This window comes from Heteronotia binoei, chromosome 1 (genome assembly GCF_032191835.1).
Source record: "Heteronotia binoei isolate CCM8104 ecotype False Entrance Well chromosome 1, APGP_CSIRO_Hbin_v1, whole genome shotgun sequence".
Lineage (NCBI taxonomy): Eukaryota > Metazoa > Chordata > Lepidosauria > Squamata > Gekkonidae > Heteronotia > Heteronotia binoei.
Window position 1 is genome coordinate 221,065,218 of NC_083223.1, and position 15,999 is coordinate 221,081,216.

General features: G+C 44.1%; 1 protein-coding gene across 1 annotated transcript in view; it reads right to left on the reverse strand.

Moving 5' to 3' along the window:
* Positions 1-15,663, reverse strand: part of LOC132587341 (solute carrier family 22 member 7-like) — a 42,495-nt gene extending 26,832 nt beyond the window's left edge. Inside the window, exon 1 of the mRNA XM_060259619.1 lies at positions 15,158-15,663. Coding sequence (XP_060115602.1) covers positions 15,158-15,535 — 378 coding nt within the window. The 5' untranslated portion in view covers positions 15,536-15,663. The remainder of the gene's footprint in view (positions 1-15,157) is intronic.
* Between the last annotated feature and the right edge of the window lie 336 nt (positions 15,664-15,999).

The following is a 15,999-nucleotide window of genomic DNA, read 5'->3' on the forward strand; positions in this document are numbered from 1 at the left end:
ACTATGTACAACCTTCATTCTTGCGTCGCTAAGAATCACCCTCTTCGACTCTAAGCGCATCGACAGTCACCTCAGAGTTTGTAGAATCTTTCGGGATCAAGTGCCGTGTTCTACTGGAGAAAGTTTTCCTTCCAGACGTTTCGTTCTCAGCTGCGGAGAACATCCTCAGTGGCGTTGCAGCCGGAACGTCTGGAAGGAAAACTTTCTCCAGTAGAACACGGCACTTGATCCCGAAAGATTCTACAAACCCTAATGATGTTACCAGCCGTGAAAACCTGAAATCTTTGATAGTCACCTCAGAGTTGGAAATGACTGGTGCACAGGGAACTACCTTTACTTTCACCACCTCCTTCAGCAGCCATTTTGTGGCTGAGCTCACTATCCTACAGGCTCAAAAATACCTATGTTTAGCAAATTACCAATAGCACATCATCCTCAGGCCATCATAGTTATGTTGAACCTAATGCATTGAGTCTAAATAGTTGCAAGTCTAATAATTAATCAGGAAATACATAAGATAAGGAACAGAGTTCCCAATACAGAGAAGAATTTTTTAAGGACCACAACAGACTGCTACAATGAGGTCCAAGAACTTATTTATGTGGACTGAGCCAGTCTTGTTGGATCTAGTTGTTAACTTGTCCAACAGAACACTTTCTGATATAGTGATATGAGATTTTTGAAGATGGGGTTTGTACTGACCTCTAAACATAATATGTTCAAAACCTATGTATATATCTTTAAATAATAAAATAATTTAAATTTCTGCATTCCCCCCCAAAAAATTGTTATTTATAAGGAAGGACAAAAGATATAATAGATTGCACATCCTGGACAGTGCCAAAGGAGTAGCTTTGTTGGTCTACAATAGAAGAGCAAGATTTGAGTCTAGTATCACCACAAAGACAGAAACAGATTGGGAGCCAGTGTAGATGGACTAGGGTTGCCAAGTCCAATTAAAGAAAAATCTGGGGACTTTGGGGGTGGAGCCAGGAGACATTGGGGTGGAGCCAAGAACAAGGATGTGACAAGCATAATTGAACTCCAAGGGAGTTCTTGCCATCACATTTAAAGAGACAGCACACCTTTTAAAATGCTTTTCTTCCATAGGAAATAATGAAGGATAGGGGCACCATCTTCTGGGGCTTATAGAATAGGACCCTCTGGTCCAATCGTTTTGAAACTTGGGGGGTATTTTGGGGAGAGGCACTAGATGCTATACTAAAAATTTGGTGCCTCTACCTCAAAAAATAGCCCCCCAGAGCCCCCAATACCCACGGATCAATTTCCTCTTATTCCCTATGGGAATCATTCTCCATAGGGAATAATAGAGTGCCTAGTAGACATTTCCCTCCCCCCCACGCTTTCTAAAGGGGGAGGGCCTCCAAACTAGGGAATCCCCTGCCCCCTCCCTCTCACACACACACACTTACCAGATCTTCCTCCGGACAACTCTACTTCCTGTGAAAACGAAAGCAAAAGAAAGGGAGGGGCCGTTCTCAGAAGCCCTTTCTGCTTCCTGCTTCCTGCCCAGCCTTAAAGGGGCAGACATTTTGCAAACGGCTCAGGAGCTCTACAACATGAAGCCTAAAGATATGTTCTCCCCCCCTCCACCCCCCACTCCCGCTTCCAGAGTTTTGAAGAGCGGGAGATGAGGCTGCGAACCCAGAAGTCTCCCGCCAGAGCGGGAGGTTTGGGAAGCCTAAGATGGACCAAGACTGGAATGATATGGTCCCTATAACCCACTTCAGTCAATATCCTGGATGTAGCATTCTGCGCCAACTGAAGTGTCTAAGCGCTTCTCAAGGACAGCCCCACACAGAGCATATTGTGGTAATCAAATCTAGATGTCACTAGGGCATGCAGCACAGTGGCCAGATCTTTTCTGCCCAGGAAAGGCTACAGCTGGCTAACCAGTCAAATTAAGAAAAGGCACTCCAGGCCCCAGATGCCTCCTGCTTATGCAGTAGTAGTCCAAGAGCACCCCCAAATGCAGACTTGTTCTTTCAAGGTGGAAAATAACCCCAATTACTACCAATTTGCTTCCATATTCAGTTTAAAGTGCTGGAATTAACCTATAATTGTTATTCTCTCACTTCACTGGTTTTGGTATTGTATCTCTATGTGTTTTATTGAATTATTTTATGTATTATTTTAAATGCTGCTTTAATGTTCAGACTTTTTTTAATGTTCACCACCTTGAGGACCCTATTTGGGTGGAAAGGTGGAATAGAAATTTTTAAATAAATACATAAATATTTTCACAATATGGGCCTAAAGTTGCCAACTCCAAGTTGGGTAATTATTGGATATTTGGGGATGCACCTGAGATGGACTGGGCTTGGGGAGGAATTTCAGTGGGGTACAATGCAATACAGTCTATCCTCCAAAGCAGCCATTTTCTCCAGGGGAATTGATCTCTGTAGTCTGGAGATCAGTTGTAATTCTGGGGGATCTCCAGGTTCTACATGGAGGTTGGCAGTCTGACCTTGGACTTCATATCTGTGAGACAACCTTCACTCTTATGTGCAGCTTTGATAATCAGTTCAGGATTATTAATAGTCCCTCCATTCACATGAGCAAGAACCATTTCTTCTTGGGCTTTCTCATTGGCTGTTGCTGTGCTATGGAATGGTGCTCTCAAGGAAGACCCCACCTCTGCAAAGATTCCAGACACTTTCGAGTGGTGATTATGGTTTTTATTTGCACTTCTGTGAACTGAGATTTTAGTTGATATAACTGATGTAAGCTGTTTTGAGCCTCATTGATCATCTGAAAGCAGAATATAAATGTTTAAATAAAGGAACAAATAAATAAACTTTCAGAAACAAATGCCCAATTCTTGTAGTAAAAATTATGCAGCTGCATTTAGTTATAATAATATGGATCTTACACAATTTTTTCTATTTATACTTAATACTGTAAACCTGTAGATGTGAGTGAGAATTGCACTTGTTTTCTGTTATGTAGGCTTGTTCCAGGTGGAGAGCCCTTTTGCTCCTGGGGCTTCTCTCTGTTTTCACACAAGTTGCCCTGGAGCTGCGAGTTGCTGGGGCACTCTTCCGCAGTAAGAAAGATCCTCTTTCAAGCAGTTTCTGCTTGCAGCGGGAGAACGGTGCACCAACTTGCAGCTCCAGAACAACTTGTGCGAAAACGGAGAGAAGCGCCGGGATTAAAAGGGCTCTCTGCTCAGAACAAACCCTAGTGCAAAATTGGTCTCGGATTCTTTTGGCTACCTGTGAGATTTGAAATCAGTCAACGAAATATTTTTATAGATTAGTTCAGTGGTCTGTATTCTTCCCCTACAGAAATGAGTGTAAATTCTCATAAGATTAGATCCTCTTTCTGACATGAATTTTATATAAATGAATGACGTGAATTGGATTTTGGCATATGAATCTCACAAAGCTTAGTTGTGTAAACAGGCAGTCTGAGGCCATTTGAACATTTATGCAGAAGGAGCTGATATAATTTAGATGTTAGCAGGTGTGTTAGAATCAATGCAGATAAAAATGCTGAGGGCCAAACTAGACAAGGTGCTAGAAAGCCATAATCAGAGCATCCATCTCTTTAAATTCCTATAAACAATCCTTGTGGAGGGAAGTTTTGACTGGACTATAGAACAGGAAGTTTTGACTGGGACTACAGAACAGGGCAAAGTAGGGTTACCAGGTCCAATTCAAGAAATATCTGGGGACTTTGCAGATGGAGACAGGAAACATTAGGGGTGGAGCCAGGAGCAAGGTTGTGACAAGCACAATTGAACTGCAAAGAGAGTTCTAGCCATCACATTTAAAGGGACCACACACGTTTTAAATGCCTTCCCTCCATTGGAAATAATGAAGGATAGGGGCACCTTCTTTTGAGGCTCATAAAATTGGACCCTGTGGTCCAATCATTTTGAAACCTGGAGGGTATTTTGGGGAGAGGCACCGGATGGTATGCTGAAAATTTGGTATCTCTATCTCAAAAAACAGACCTCTTCCAAGCCTCAGATACTAATGGATCAATTCTCCATTATACCCTATAGGGATCGGTCTTCATAAGGAATAATGGAGTGCCCAGCAGATAGTTCCCTCCCTCCCACCACTTTCTGATGACCCTGAAGTGGGGGGAGGGCATCCAAACTGGGGGATCCCCTGCCCCAAACTGGGGATTGGTTATGCTATGGTAAAGGTGGGGGAGAGTCTGCCTGTCAGGGCCCTTTTCAGAACGTACCTTGGCCATGCTCCTTGACCTAGTGGTAAAAACATATGGGAAATTAATTGGGATTTTATTGCTATGTTTTGTTCTAACAGATTTGTATTGATTTTTCCTATGGTACTGAAGAAAATACACTAATGACAAGATTCAATTTTTCTGCAAATTGGTGAGGTTTATAGATATTAGGTCTTTCTTTAGACTCACATAAGACATTGTTATGACAATACTGGTTGTCATTTATTAATCATGGATTGCTTAGAGATCTTGTTCCCTCTGGGTAATTCCAATGGTTGTTGGGCAGTACACTCAAATAATGACATTTTGATTGGGAGATTGTCTTAAATGTAGAATTTAACATTTAGTATGGCTTAACTGATTGAAAGATTAAGGCCTTGTCATATGTTCACAGTTGACAATATGAGTATAGCAGTTAATTTAATTTATTTGGTGACATTATCACTGCTGTATCCTTTTATGAGATTTTTATAAGGTCTGAAATATACATCTTTATTCTTTTATGATGATGTATGTAAGGATGAATGGATAGCGCTGATTCTAAGTCTAGGTAGCAGATATTAATAAGCATTGTTCCAACCTCAAACTTTGTTCCAACCTTGTTTGAGATGTCATTTTTATTTATAATTATTCGGGCACTGAACTGTATCTAATAATGAATTGTATTTTATGTACAGTCTCTGGCCCCACTGATGGACCTCCTGATAGCACCTGTGGGTTTTTTTGGCCACTGTGTGACAGAGTGTTGGACTGGATGGGCCATTGGCCTGATCCAATGTGGCTTCTCTTATGTTCTTGCTAGGAATAAGGCCCGTTGTGGAGAAAAAATACAATTGGCTCTAGAAAGAGGCTTTGGGTGAGTGCCCCTCACCCTTGTTGTCTTCCCACTCACCCAAGTGAAGGCATTCACTCCCTCCCCACCTCAAGCAGAGCTGATCTCTGCCATTTGGAGAACAGTTGTAATACTGAGTGATCTCCATCCCTCACCTGGAGATTAGGCAACAGTTGTTCCCCAGGAGGAAAGGCCTCTCCCTCAGAGGCCTGTAGCGGCAGCTTAGGAATTCCACCATAACTACTAAAGGCCTCTGGGTTAATGCCCCCCAGGCTTGCTGTCTTCCCACTCACCCAAGTGAGTCCCCCACCTCTAGGGGAGCTGATGATCTGTCATTTGGAGAGTAATTCTGAGTGATCTCCAGCCCTCACCTGGAGATTGGTAACAGTGGTTCCTGGGGAGGAAATTGCTGGTAGCATGAAGGCACCCTTGAACTACAGATAACACATCTCTCCCCATCCTGGAGAAAATCACTGCTTTTGGAGAGTGGACTGTATGCCACTCTATTCGCCTGAGGCCTCTCCCTTTACTGAGAAAAGTAGCCTGGGTTGCCTATCAACAGACTCTGGCTAGCACTTCCCAGGGGAAAGGAAACACACCTAGCAGGGCAAGGCTGTGAAGTGGAAGAGGCCAAATTTTTGCCACAGATGGTTGCAGGAAATGGTGGAGAAACAGTGGAGATGTGTTTCTGCCTGAGGCAAGTTCATTCTGGTGACTGGGAGAGCGTCTAGCAGTCTATAGTGGGCAGATGACACTGAGTAGAGCCAGGCCTGGGGCTAGGGGTGCCTGCACCCCTAAGCCTATGGCCTCTCATCTGCACCCCAGTGTTGTTTTTGCACGTGCAGAGTGCACGCTTACTCCAATGACATAATGATGTCATCAGGGCTCTCCCATCCCAGACTCAGTAGAGGTGGCGAGGGGACAGGGAGGGGACGGCATGGCAGTGGGCGCAGGGAGGCAAAAGGTAGCAGGTGTGGGGGGCAGCTGCAGGGAGGGAATGGCAGAGAGGAGGGGATGACTGCTGGTGTGGGGGGCCAGCGCAGGGAGGTAATAGTGGGCATGGGGGGCAGGTGCAGGGAGGGGACGGCAGCAGGGAGGGGACGACTGCTGGCATGGGGGAAGTGCAGGGAGGAAAAATGTAGTGGGCGAGGGGGGGTGCAGGGAGGCAAAAGGTAGCGAGGCGGGGGGTGGGTGCAGGGAAGCAAAAGGTAGTAGACATGGGGGGCTGGTGCAGGGAGGTGAAAGGTAGCTGGCATGGGGGGCTGGTGCAGGGAGGCGAAAGGTAGCGGGTGCAGGGAGGGGACGGCAGTAGGGAGGGGACAGCTGTTGGCACGTGGGAGCGAGCACAGGGAGATGAAAGGTAGCGGGCGCGGGGAGGGCTCTGGAAGGCAAATGGCAGCAGGAGGCCTCAGGCAGGTGGCAGCAGGGAGGGGACAGCAGCAGGTGCAGAGAGAGGGGGCACCTCATGGTACCCCTAAGCCAAGTGGCAAACATGCAATCATTTTTAGCATTTTTAATAGATGCTGCTGAAAATATAAATTGGTCAGTTTAATGACCGGACAATGGTCCTGGATTTCGCTACCCCTTCTCTAGTAAATGAGATAATTTAGTTCTTATATAGGGCTAATGCATCTGTGAGCTGCAGTGACTTGAGCCTGTAGCACAAATGAGTATTGTGGAAGTGCGAAGCTGCTTGGCGTGGTGTAATGCACAAGACAAACTTTGCCTAGGAATATCAAAGTGTTAAATAGTGAGTTCATCTGTGGGTAAGAACATAGCTTTTTTATTGAGAACACAGAACTGGGGAACAAACAGGCAAAACAGGCAATATATACAGTTGGGAAAGGCAAGACACACCCCTTGTAGTAGGCAGGCATCTGCTCTATTGGTCTCTCTAGGATCTTTCATTTGCATGTGCATTGATACATGCCTAGTGCCCCAATTGGCTGGTTCACACAGAACAGCCAATTGGAATGTAGGCATTTGGATCCTGGAGGGAAGCATGCTCAGGGCCGCTCGAGCCCTTCTGGTGCCCAAGGCAGCACAGCTCCGCCCCCACCCCTGAGTCTGCCACTTACTCACGAGTAGACCCGAGACAGCCACCTACTTGTAATTAGACTTGCAGCCATGCCTACTCATGAGTAGACCCGCAAATCAGCAAGGAAGAGGCTGGACGGGCAAGCGGAGGATGGGTTGGAGGTGGGATGGGCAGGAGGACGAAGGGAATCAGGGAGGAAGTAGGGAAGGCAAGTAGAGGATGAGAAGAAATGGGGAGAAGACAGGGCGGGTGGGAGGACAAAGGAAATCCGCAGGAAGGAGGTGGGGCGGTCAAATGGAGGATGAGAAGGGCCAGGGAGAAGGTGGGGCAGGTGGGAGGACAAAGGGAATCAGTGGGGAGGAGGCAGGACAGGTGAGCGGAGGACGAGAAGAGGCAAGCAAGGTAGAGGGGAATGGGTGGATGGACGGAGGAAGAAGCAAACTCGTATTTTGTCTATGGCATGGGGAGGGGGGAGGGCCAAATTCGGCACCCCATCCTGCTGGTGCCCTAGGCCACCACCTAGTTTGCCCAGTTACTAACACTCAGAACAGTATGTGACTTCAGAACACTGAACAGTTTAAGAGCAAGGCTCAATACATAACAAAATAATCTGGAATTTGCCTTACAAGTAATCAATGAAATTTAAGCAAAGTCAGTTTGCTTGGTGATTACTATTCATGTAAAAGTTCTCATCAGCATGCCTTGTATTTTCTCTTCCTGATGTATCTGCCTTCTTTAGGTTTTGCCCCAAAGTTCTTTGTGACTTTGACTTGATGATATGTTCTAGCTTGCCTGCTTCCATCTTCTAGCTCCAGTTAAAATTAAACAAACAAATAAATATAGAAACAATTTTTAAAGTTTATAAACAGGAATATTTTTCCTATGCTATTTGGGAGAGCTTCATCTTACACACTATTAATATATTTTTAAATTACTAATACATGTTTTAGGCCAGTGGTGGTACAGTAGTCAAACTCACAGACTAGGATCCTGGAGATCCAGGTTCAAATTCTCTCTCTGTCATGGAAGCTTGCCGGGTCATGCAGTGCTGGATTAAACTCTGTGGAGGCCCCTAGGCATTCAAAAACTTGGGGGGCCCCCTGCAAATTTATCTCAGAGTTGGAGCACCCACCCCGTCATCCATGGCCCCAACTGCAGCCTGCAGGCACTTTCTCAAAAGCCCCTTTAACAAAGCTGCAGGGGAGAGACAGAGAGAGGCAAAATTGGTGACAAGACCACCAGCAGCCACAAGTTGGACAAAGAGCAGCTCAGTTGCTGGCTGCGTATGCAGGTTTCGAGGGCTGCAATCAGGGGGGAAACTGGGCGGGGGGAAGCTGACCTGGGGCCCCTAAAGGTGTGGCGACCCATAGATCAGTGCCTTCTTGGCCTAATTGTTAATCCAGCCCTTGCTGAGTGATCCTAGACATGTCACAGACACTCAGCCAAACCTGACACTCAGCATTACACAGGCATTACGGTTGCCAAGTCCCCAGCTTCCCATAGTGGGGGACCTTCGCACACGCAAAGCATGCACGCTTCACGCTGCCATCACCCGGAAGTGACATAATCAAAATGGCCATTTGGGAGGTTAAAACAGTAGGTACCATAGAGTTTTAACCTCCCAAATGGCTAGAGCATCTGGGAAAACCATAGAGTTTTCCCAGAAATGCCTAGAGTGGCCCCGCATGGGTGGTCCCATTTTGATGATGTAACTTCCAGGTGACATCATCACACCAGCGATGTAGGGGGAGGTTCCCCCCCACCTCCCCAATGTGGACCAGCAGGTTGGGAACCTCCTGGGTGGGGGATTCCCCACCCAGACCGGCAGCCCTACACAGGCTTGGCAGCCCTACACAGGCTTGTTGTTATGAAGATAACATAACAACATAAATGAAGATAAACTTGGCAGCCCTACACAGGCTTGTTGTTATGAAGATAAAGATTTGGGTTCCCCTCAGGGAAAAAAGTTGAGTATAAATGAAGTAAGTAAGTAAGTAAGTAAGTAATAGCAATAAAATTGTAACAGAAGGCTGGTGTGTTATATATAGGGTTGCCAAGTTCAATTCAAGAAATATCTAGGGACTTTGGGAGCGGAGCCAGGAGACTTTGGGGGTGGAGCCAGGAGACATTAGAGGTGGAGCCAGGAACAAGGGTGTGACAAGCATAATTGAACTCCAAGGGAGTTCTGGTCATCACATTTAAAGGGACAGCACACCTTTTAAAATGCCTTTCTTCCATAAGAAATAATGAAAGATAGGGGCACTATCTTTGGGGGCTCATAGAATTGGACCCCCTGGTCCAATCATTTTGAAACTTGGGGGGTATTTTGAGGAGAGGCACTAGATGCTATACTAAAAATTTGGTGCATCTACCTCAAAACATAGCCCCCCCAGAGCCCCCAATACCCACAGATCAATTCCCCATTATTCCCTCTGGGAATCGTTCTCCATAGGGAATAATAGAGTGCCCAGTAGACATCCCCCCCATGCTTTCTAAAGCGGGGGGAGGGCCTCCAAACCAGGAAATTCCCTGCCCCTCCCTCTCTGACACACACAAATACTTACTGGGTCTTGTTCCTGCAGAACTTTACTTGATCTGAAAATGAAAGCAAAACAAAGGGAGGGGCCCTTCTCCGAAGCCCTTCCGGTTTCCTGCTTCCTACTCAGCCTTAAAGGCACATATTTTAAAAACGAACCTGCAGGAGCTCTAAAACTACATGGTGATTGTGGGGGGTGGGGCTTCCCCCGCCAGCCAGCTGGCTGGGGGGCGGGGAGAAGCCTGTGAAAACCGGGGATCCCCTGCTGGGACCTGTGGATTGGGAAGCCTAGTTATATATAAACATACATCTTTCTCCTTTGTCTTTCATTAAACATGTGGGATGGCCCTTTTCAGTTTTATTTACTGGAGTGGATCTTTTCTGCTAAGTGAGGAGACTTGCTTGTGTACAAGAAGGCCCCTCACTTAGTGGAAGAATCCAGTCCTATGTTTTTTCTCTTTCAGTACTGTGTTGTTTTATGAAATTATGAAATTAAAATTATTATTTTTTCCCTCTTACTAGTGCTTACTGAGGAAAAGATTCAATATGTCAATTTTTTAGGGATTTATATGGCATGGCTGAAGAACGGCATGATTTTATACTGTATTTAATAAAAGCAAAGCCACATGTTTCATATACTATCCTTGTTGACAAGTTGGTAAAATGTGGATTGGATCCTGTTACTGTTAGATGGACCTGTAGCTGGCTGACAGATCACACCCAAGGAGTGCTTGTGAATGGTTCCTCATCCTCTTGGAGGGGAATGACAACTGGAGTGCCTCAAGGATCTGTCCTGGGGCCTGTTTTGTTCAACATCTTTATAAATGATTTGGATGGAATAGAGGGAATGCTTATTAAATTTGCAGATGATACTAAATTGAGAGGGGTTGCAAATACAGTAGAAGACAGAGACAGTATACAGAATGATCTTGACAGGCTGGAAAACTGGACTAAAACCAGTGAAATGAATTTTAACAGGGATAAATGTAAAGTTCTGCATTTAGATAGGAAAAATCCAATGCATGGGTTATAGGATGGGGGAGACTTGTCTTGGCAGTAGTCTGTGCAAAAATTATTTAGGGGTCTTAGTGGACCATACGTTGAATATGAGTCAACAGTGATGCAGTGGCTTAAAAGGCAAATGCAATTTTGGACTGTATCAACAGAAATATAGTGTCCAGATCACATGAAGTGATGGTATTGCTTTACTTTGCTCTGGTGAGTATTGTGTTCAGTTCTGGGCACCTGGAGTATTGTGTTCAGTTCTGGGCACCACATTTTAAGAAGGATATAGAGAAGTTGGAATGGGTCCAGAGGAGGGCAGCGTAGATGGTGAGGGATCTGGAGAACAAGTCCTATGAAGAAAGACTGAAGGAGCTGGGGATGTTTAGCCTGGAGAGGAGACGGCTGAGAGGTGATATGATCACCATCTTTAAGTACTTGAAGGGCTGTCATATAGAGGATGGTGTGGGATTGTTTTCTGTGGCCCCAAAGGTAGGACCAGTACCAATGAGTTGAAATTAAATCAGAAGAGTTTCTGGCTCAACAAACAAACAAATGAACAAATGAACAAATGAACAAATAATAACATTAGGAAGAATTTCCTAACAGAGCGATTCCTCAGTGGAACAGGCTTCTTTGGGAGGTGAACATATATATGAACATATGAAGCTGCCTTATACTGAATCAGCCCCTTGGTCCATCAAAGTCAGTATTGTCTTCTCAGACTGGCAGTGGCTCTCCGGGGTCTCAAGCTGAGGTTTTTCACACCTATTTGCCTGGACCCTTTTTTGGAGATGCCAGGGATTGAACCTGGGACCTTCTGCTTCCCAAGCAGTTGCTCTACCACTGAGCCACCGTCCCTCCCCACAGGTGGTGGGTTTTCCTTCCTTGGAGGTTTTTAAGCAGAGGCTAAATGGCCATCTGACAGCAATGCTGATCCTGAGAATTTAGGAGAAGGTATTTGTGAATTTCCTGTATTGTGCAGGGGGCTGGATTAGATAACCTTGGGGGTCCCTTCCAACTCTATGTATTTTCTCTCAGTTTCCTTCAGTATATTTGGAAAAAAGTTTTCTATCTGATATCGAGGGTGTACTATATAAACTGCTTGAGTTCCCAGATATTATTTATTTCCAAAACTGTGTTTCAGCATTTTCTTTCGTCCTTGAGTGATTGTGGAGGGGCAGGAAAAAGATGTCTGAAATAAATTCTCAGCTTACTTCACGGTATGTGAGAAAGTTTTTGTAGTGAATGATTTGTACATCATTTTGTCAAGCTACATATTCTATTGTCTAATACAGCAATTGCTGTATTCTATTGTCTTTGGTTTACCTTTCCATTTTTTACCACTGGCTGCAGTCACACACAATAAATAATGCACTTTCAATGCACTTTCCAACTGGACTTTACTGTGTGAACTGACAAAATCCAGTTGGAAAGCACACTGAAAGTGGATTGAAAGTGCATTATTTACTGTGTGTGATCACAGCCTGTTTCTGTATCTGTGGTATACTATAAAATAATCTGTTTCAGTTACACAGTCCTTCAGTAGTTACAACAAAAGATCCCAATCTTTTATTTAAACTGACCTGCTTTTGGACAGTTCAGTAATGTGTTACTTCCACATTTTCTTGGCATTTCTGGGTATTACCCACCAGGGCCTTGGCTTCCTTGTTTCAGGATTTCTTTGGTGCAGAGGCTAACTGGAATGATTTATGACTAAAGTCTGAATAAAATAAGGTGACAAGAAAAATGACTGTTTTGAGAAAACAAAGAGGATGGTAAAGAGCATTAGAATGAAGAAAAGATTTTGTTATGTATGTTAAGGGATAATATATTTATGCAACAATTGTTTGCTTCATTTTTTTTAAACTTTTAAACTTTTTTTAAAACTTTACCTTTATTCAAAAAACCAGGATTGGTCTTGTTTTATGCATTACTGTGTTCTTGGAGTCTTCCTTTACTTTTCTTGTACCTAAACTAAAGAGTAATTTAGGGCTGTTACTATTTAGCTGTCTACTGCATTAATTTTTAGGGTTGGCAGGCCTGTGTTGGGAAATACCTGGAGACTTTGGGGTGGAGCTGGGAGAGGGTGGAGTTTGGGGAGGGGAGGGACTTCAACATAGTACAATGCTGTAGAGCCCACCCTTCAAAGCAGCCATTTTCTCCAGCAGAGCTGATTTCTGCCAGTTGGAGAGCAGTTGTAAAAGTGGGAAATCTCCAGGACCCACCTGGAGGCTGGCAACCCTATTAATTTTATTCTTAGCTGTAAACTTAATCTCCATGATTTTAATGAATAGCTGCCAATAAATATTATTTTTGAAGCCAAGTAGGTTACCTGATTGTTCTATCTGATCTCCAGGTACTTGTAGGGGAAGCTATTATCAAGTATATGTAGCATACTGGATTTTCTGTTGTAGACAGTCTTCACTTTCAATAGTGTGGAAGTTTTCACATTTTTTTCAAGCCAAACAACATTTTTATAACTTCACTGAAAATGTCCTTTAGCAGCAGTTACCAGAGAAAAAGAGTGGCCTTTGTGAATAGGAATGTCAGGAAATGTCCTTTCATTTAAAGATTTAGGCACCCTTCCAAACAAAAATGGCTATCACTTAATTATAGTTAATGTTCTTCTCTCCTTCTAACTTAACTTGAAATTTTGAAGTTTATAATCAACCTGCTTCTCAGGAAGGTGCCATTTGTTACATCATACCAGAGAGTGCAGTGGAAATTCATATTCCCCACAAACAGTTGGTGCAATAGAACTCAGAGTGGAATTACCGGGTTTAGTCCTAAAGAAGCTTTCCTGGGAATAAGCTTTTCTTTTGAGTAGACCTTCTTTAAAAAGGTAGTCCCCTGCACAAGCACCAGTCATTTTCGACTCTGGTGTGACGTTGCTTTCACAACGTTTTCACAGCAGACTTTTTACGGGGTGGTTTGCCATTGCCTTCCCCAGTCATCTACACTTCCCCCCCCCAGCAAGCTGGGTACTCATTTTACCGACCACGGAAGGATGGAAGGCTGAGTCAACCTGGAGCCGGCTACCTGAACCAGCTTCCGCTGGGATCCATCTCAGGTCATGAGCAGAGGGCTCCGACTGCAGAACTGCAGCTTTACCACTCTGCACCATGGGGCTCTTAGACCTTCTTAGGGGGATAGAAATTAAATAAATTAATACAAAGCTGAATATGGAGGACGGATAAAAGGTAGGCTGATGGGTGGATGCGAAGGAGACCAAGAAACAAAGGAAGGGGGCTTATGGGTGTTGTTTAGAGAAGGAAAAGAAGAAACATTATGGGGAAGAGGGGATGGGAAAAATAAGTTTGCCAACTTCCAGGTAGGATCTGGAGATCTCCAAGAACTGCAACTGATCTCCAGATGACAGAGATCTGTCCTCATGGAGAAAATAGCTGTTAGGAGGTAGACTGTATGGTCTTATACCAGATGAAGCCTGCCATGGAAGGAGGAACAGTTCAAGACAGATTCAGATAAGTCAGCTGGTGAGTGAAAAGGTGAGAAAGAAGCAGGTAAAGAGGAAAGGCTATGGGGCTTTCAGGAAAGGGAAAGAAGAAAAATTGTGTGGTGGGGAAAATGGGAATGACACCCCCCCCCCCCACACACACACACACAAATCCTTGCAGGTATCATGCTTTTTTCTACATATTTGGGTAACAGAAGTTTTTCAGCATCCAGGGTTTAGTCTCAATGGCTACATTTTAAAAGTCATTCTTTCAGTAATATACATGTTTTCACCAGCAAAGAAAATGGTAACTGTTTAACTGCCATGGCTGTCAATGATGAAACCCTATTTAACAAAGAATTTTCAACGTCTACTCCAAATTTCCATTTCAGGACATTTGGGGAGAAGCTTTGAAAATTAAGCCAGTACCTGCATTCATAATGGATATGAATGCAAGCCATTGGTGAAGATAAACAATATAACAATTTAAGCATTATTAATTTCCCTTTTTCTTCTCAAATCATTCAAAGCCATGTAGCTGTATATTGTTCAACCTGTCTACTTTTCTGCACAAGCTTTCCATCGGGCCATTCCCACAGAATGAGAGAGGCCATTCCCATAGAGATCACATTGGTTCAGGGAGAAGGGTCTGAGAGCACTGAAGGCATTTGTCATTTATTCCATACCACCATTGTTGATGACATCTTATAGAAGTATGCCAGCAAAAATAAATGGGTTCATCCAGAGGGAGTTTACAACCTATAACTAACAGTGGGGAAAACAAGAGATGGAAGGGAGAAACAAGAGTTGGGAGCAAATGTACTCATTCCTAAAACTTGGTAGCAGGCAATTCAGATGAGGATTAAAAGGATAAATCTACAGCTATGCAGGAAGGGTGGGTTCTGTTGCTGAGCACTGACCAGTTGAGAAATCACCCCAAATGCATAAATAAGCTGCCCAGAAATCTTTAGAAAGATACACATATAAACAAATAGAGATCTCTGCTTAGTTCCTTAACCAATTGCTTAGTGCTTTCAGATAGTTCCAATGCTGAGAGGAAGTAGAAAGGATTACCTGGGTGGCTATAGTGGAAGTGAACTGTGATTGATCATAGATCCATCCATACTGGCAGCTCTGGATAGATGAGGTATTGGATGGCATCTCAGTGGAGTTCCGCAGCAGGTGAAACTGAGGCTCAGAGAACATCTCACAGGAACTGAAGGCTCCTTCCAAATCTCTTGGAATGTTGATGAGTAGAACTTCTTCCTCAGTGAGGTTGATAAATTGCTCCTGATGTGGAATAGCACAGTGATGGGGTGGGATAGCAGCAAGGAAATTGTGCAGTAAGAAATGGAAGGGAAGGATGAATCTTGGAAGACAAAGCAGAGACAATGTCAAGATCTGAAATTTGCCAAAGCTTCCAGCCTCCTGCAAGATATCTTCAAAGTTCATCTTGACTAGGATACTTGCTCGTTCTTAGAGGATGAGATTCTGAAGGAGGGAACTCATGTAGATCTTCAGCTGCTTGAGAGCAATGTGCCATGAGTTTTCTCACTGTTATCTCCTTGGACTTTGTAATGTGGGTCATGCTTCTGCTCTCCACTGCTGGAGCCTGCGCCAAAGTTTTTTTTCTCCAGAAGTTCAGTATGAGCAGAATCACAATAACTGAGACAGGCAGACAGTTGGGGCAGGAATATGGCATGTGGATTAGGTTTATAAATTCTCCAACTCTAATAGCACAAACTGGGTCCCACTCAGTAAAAGTGGTTGTTGAAAAACAAAATAGCTTTAAGTGCTTATTTTCAGAGACAACTTTTTCAGCTAATGATCTGTCCCAACAACACTGCAGGAACTTTGGTTAATTATGATATGTAACCTGAGTATCATGCAGGGCTTTTTTTGAGCAGGAATGCACA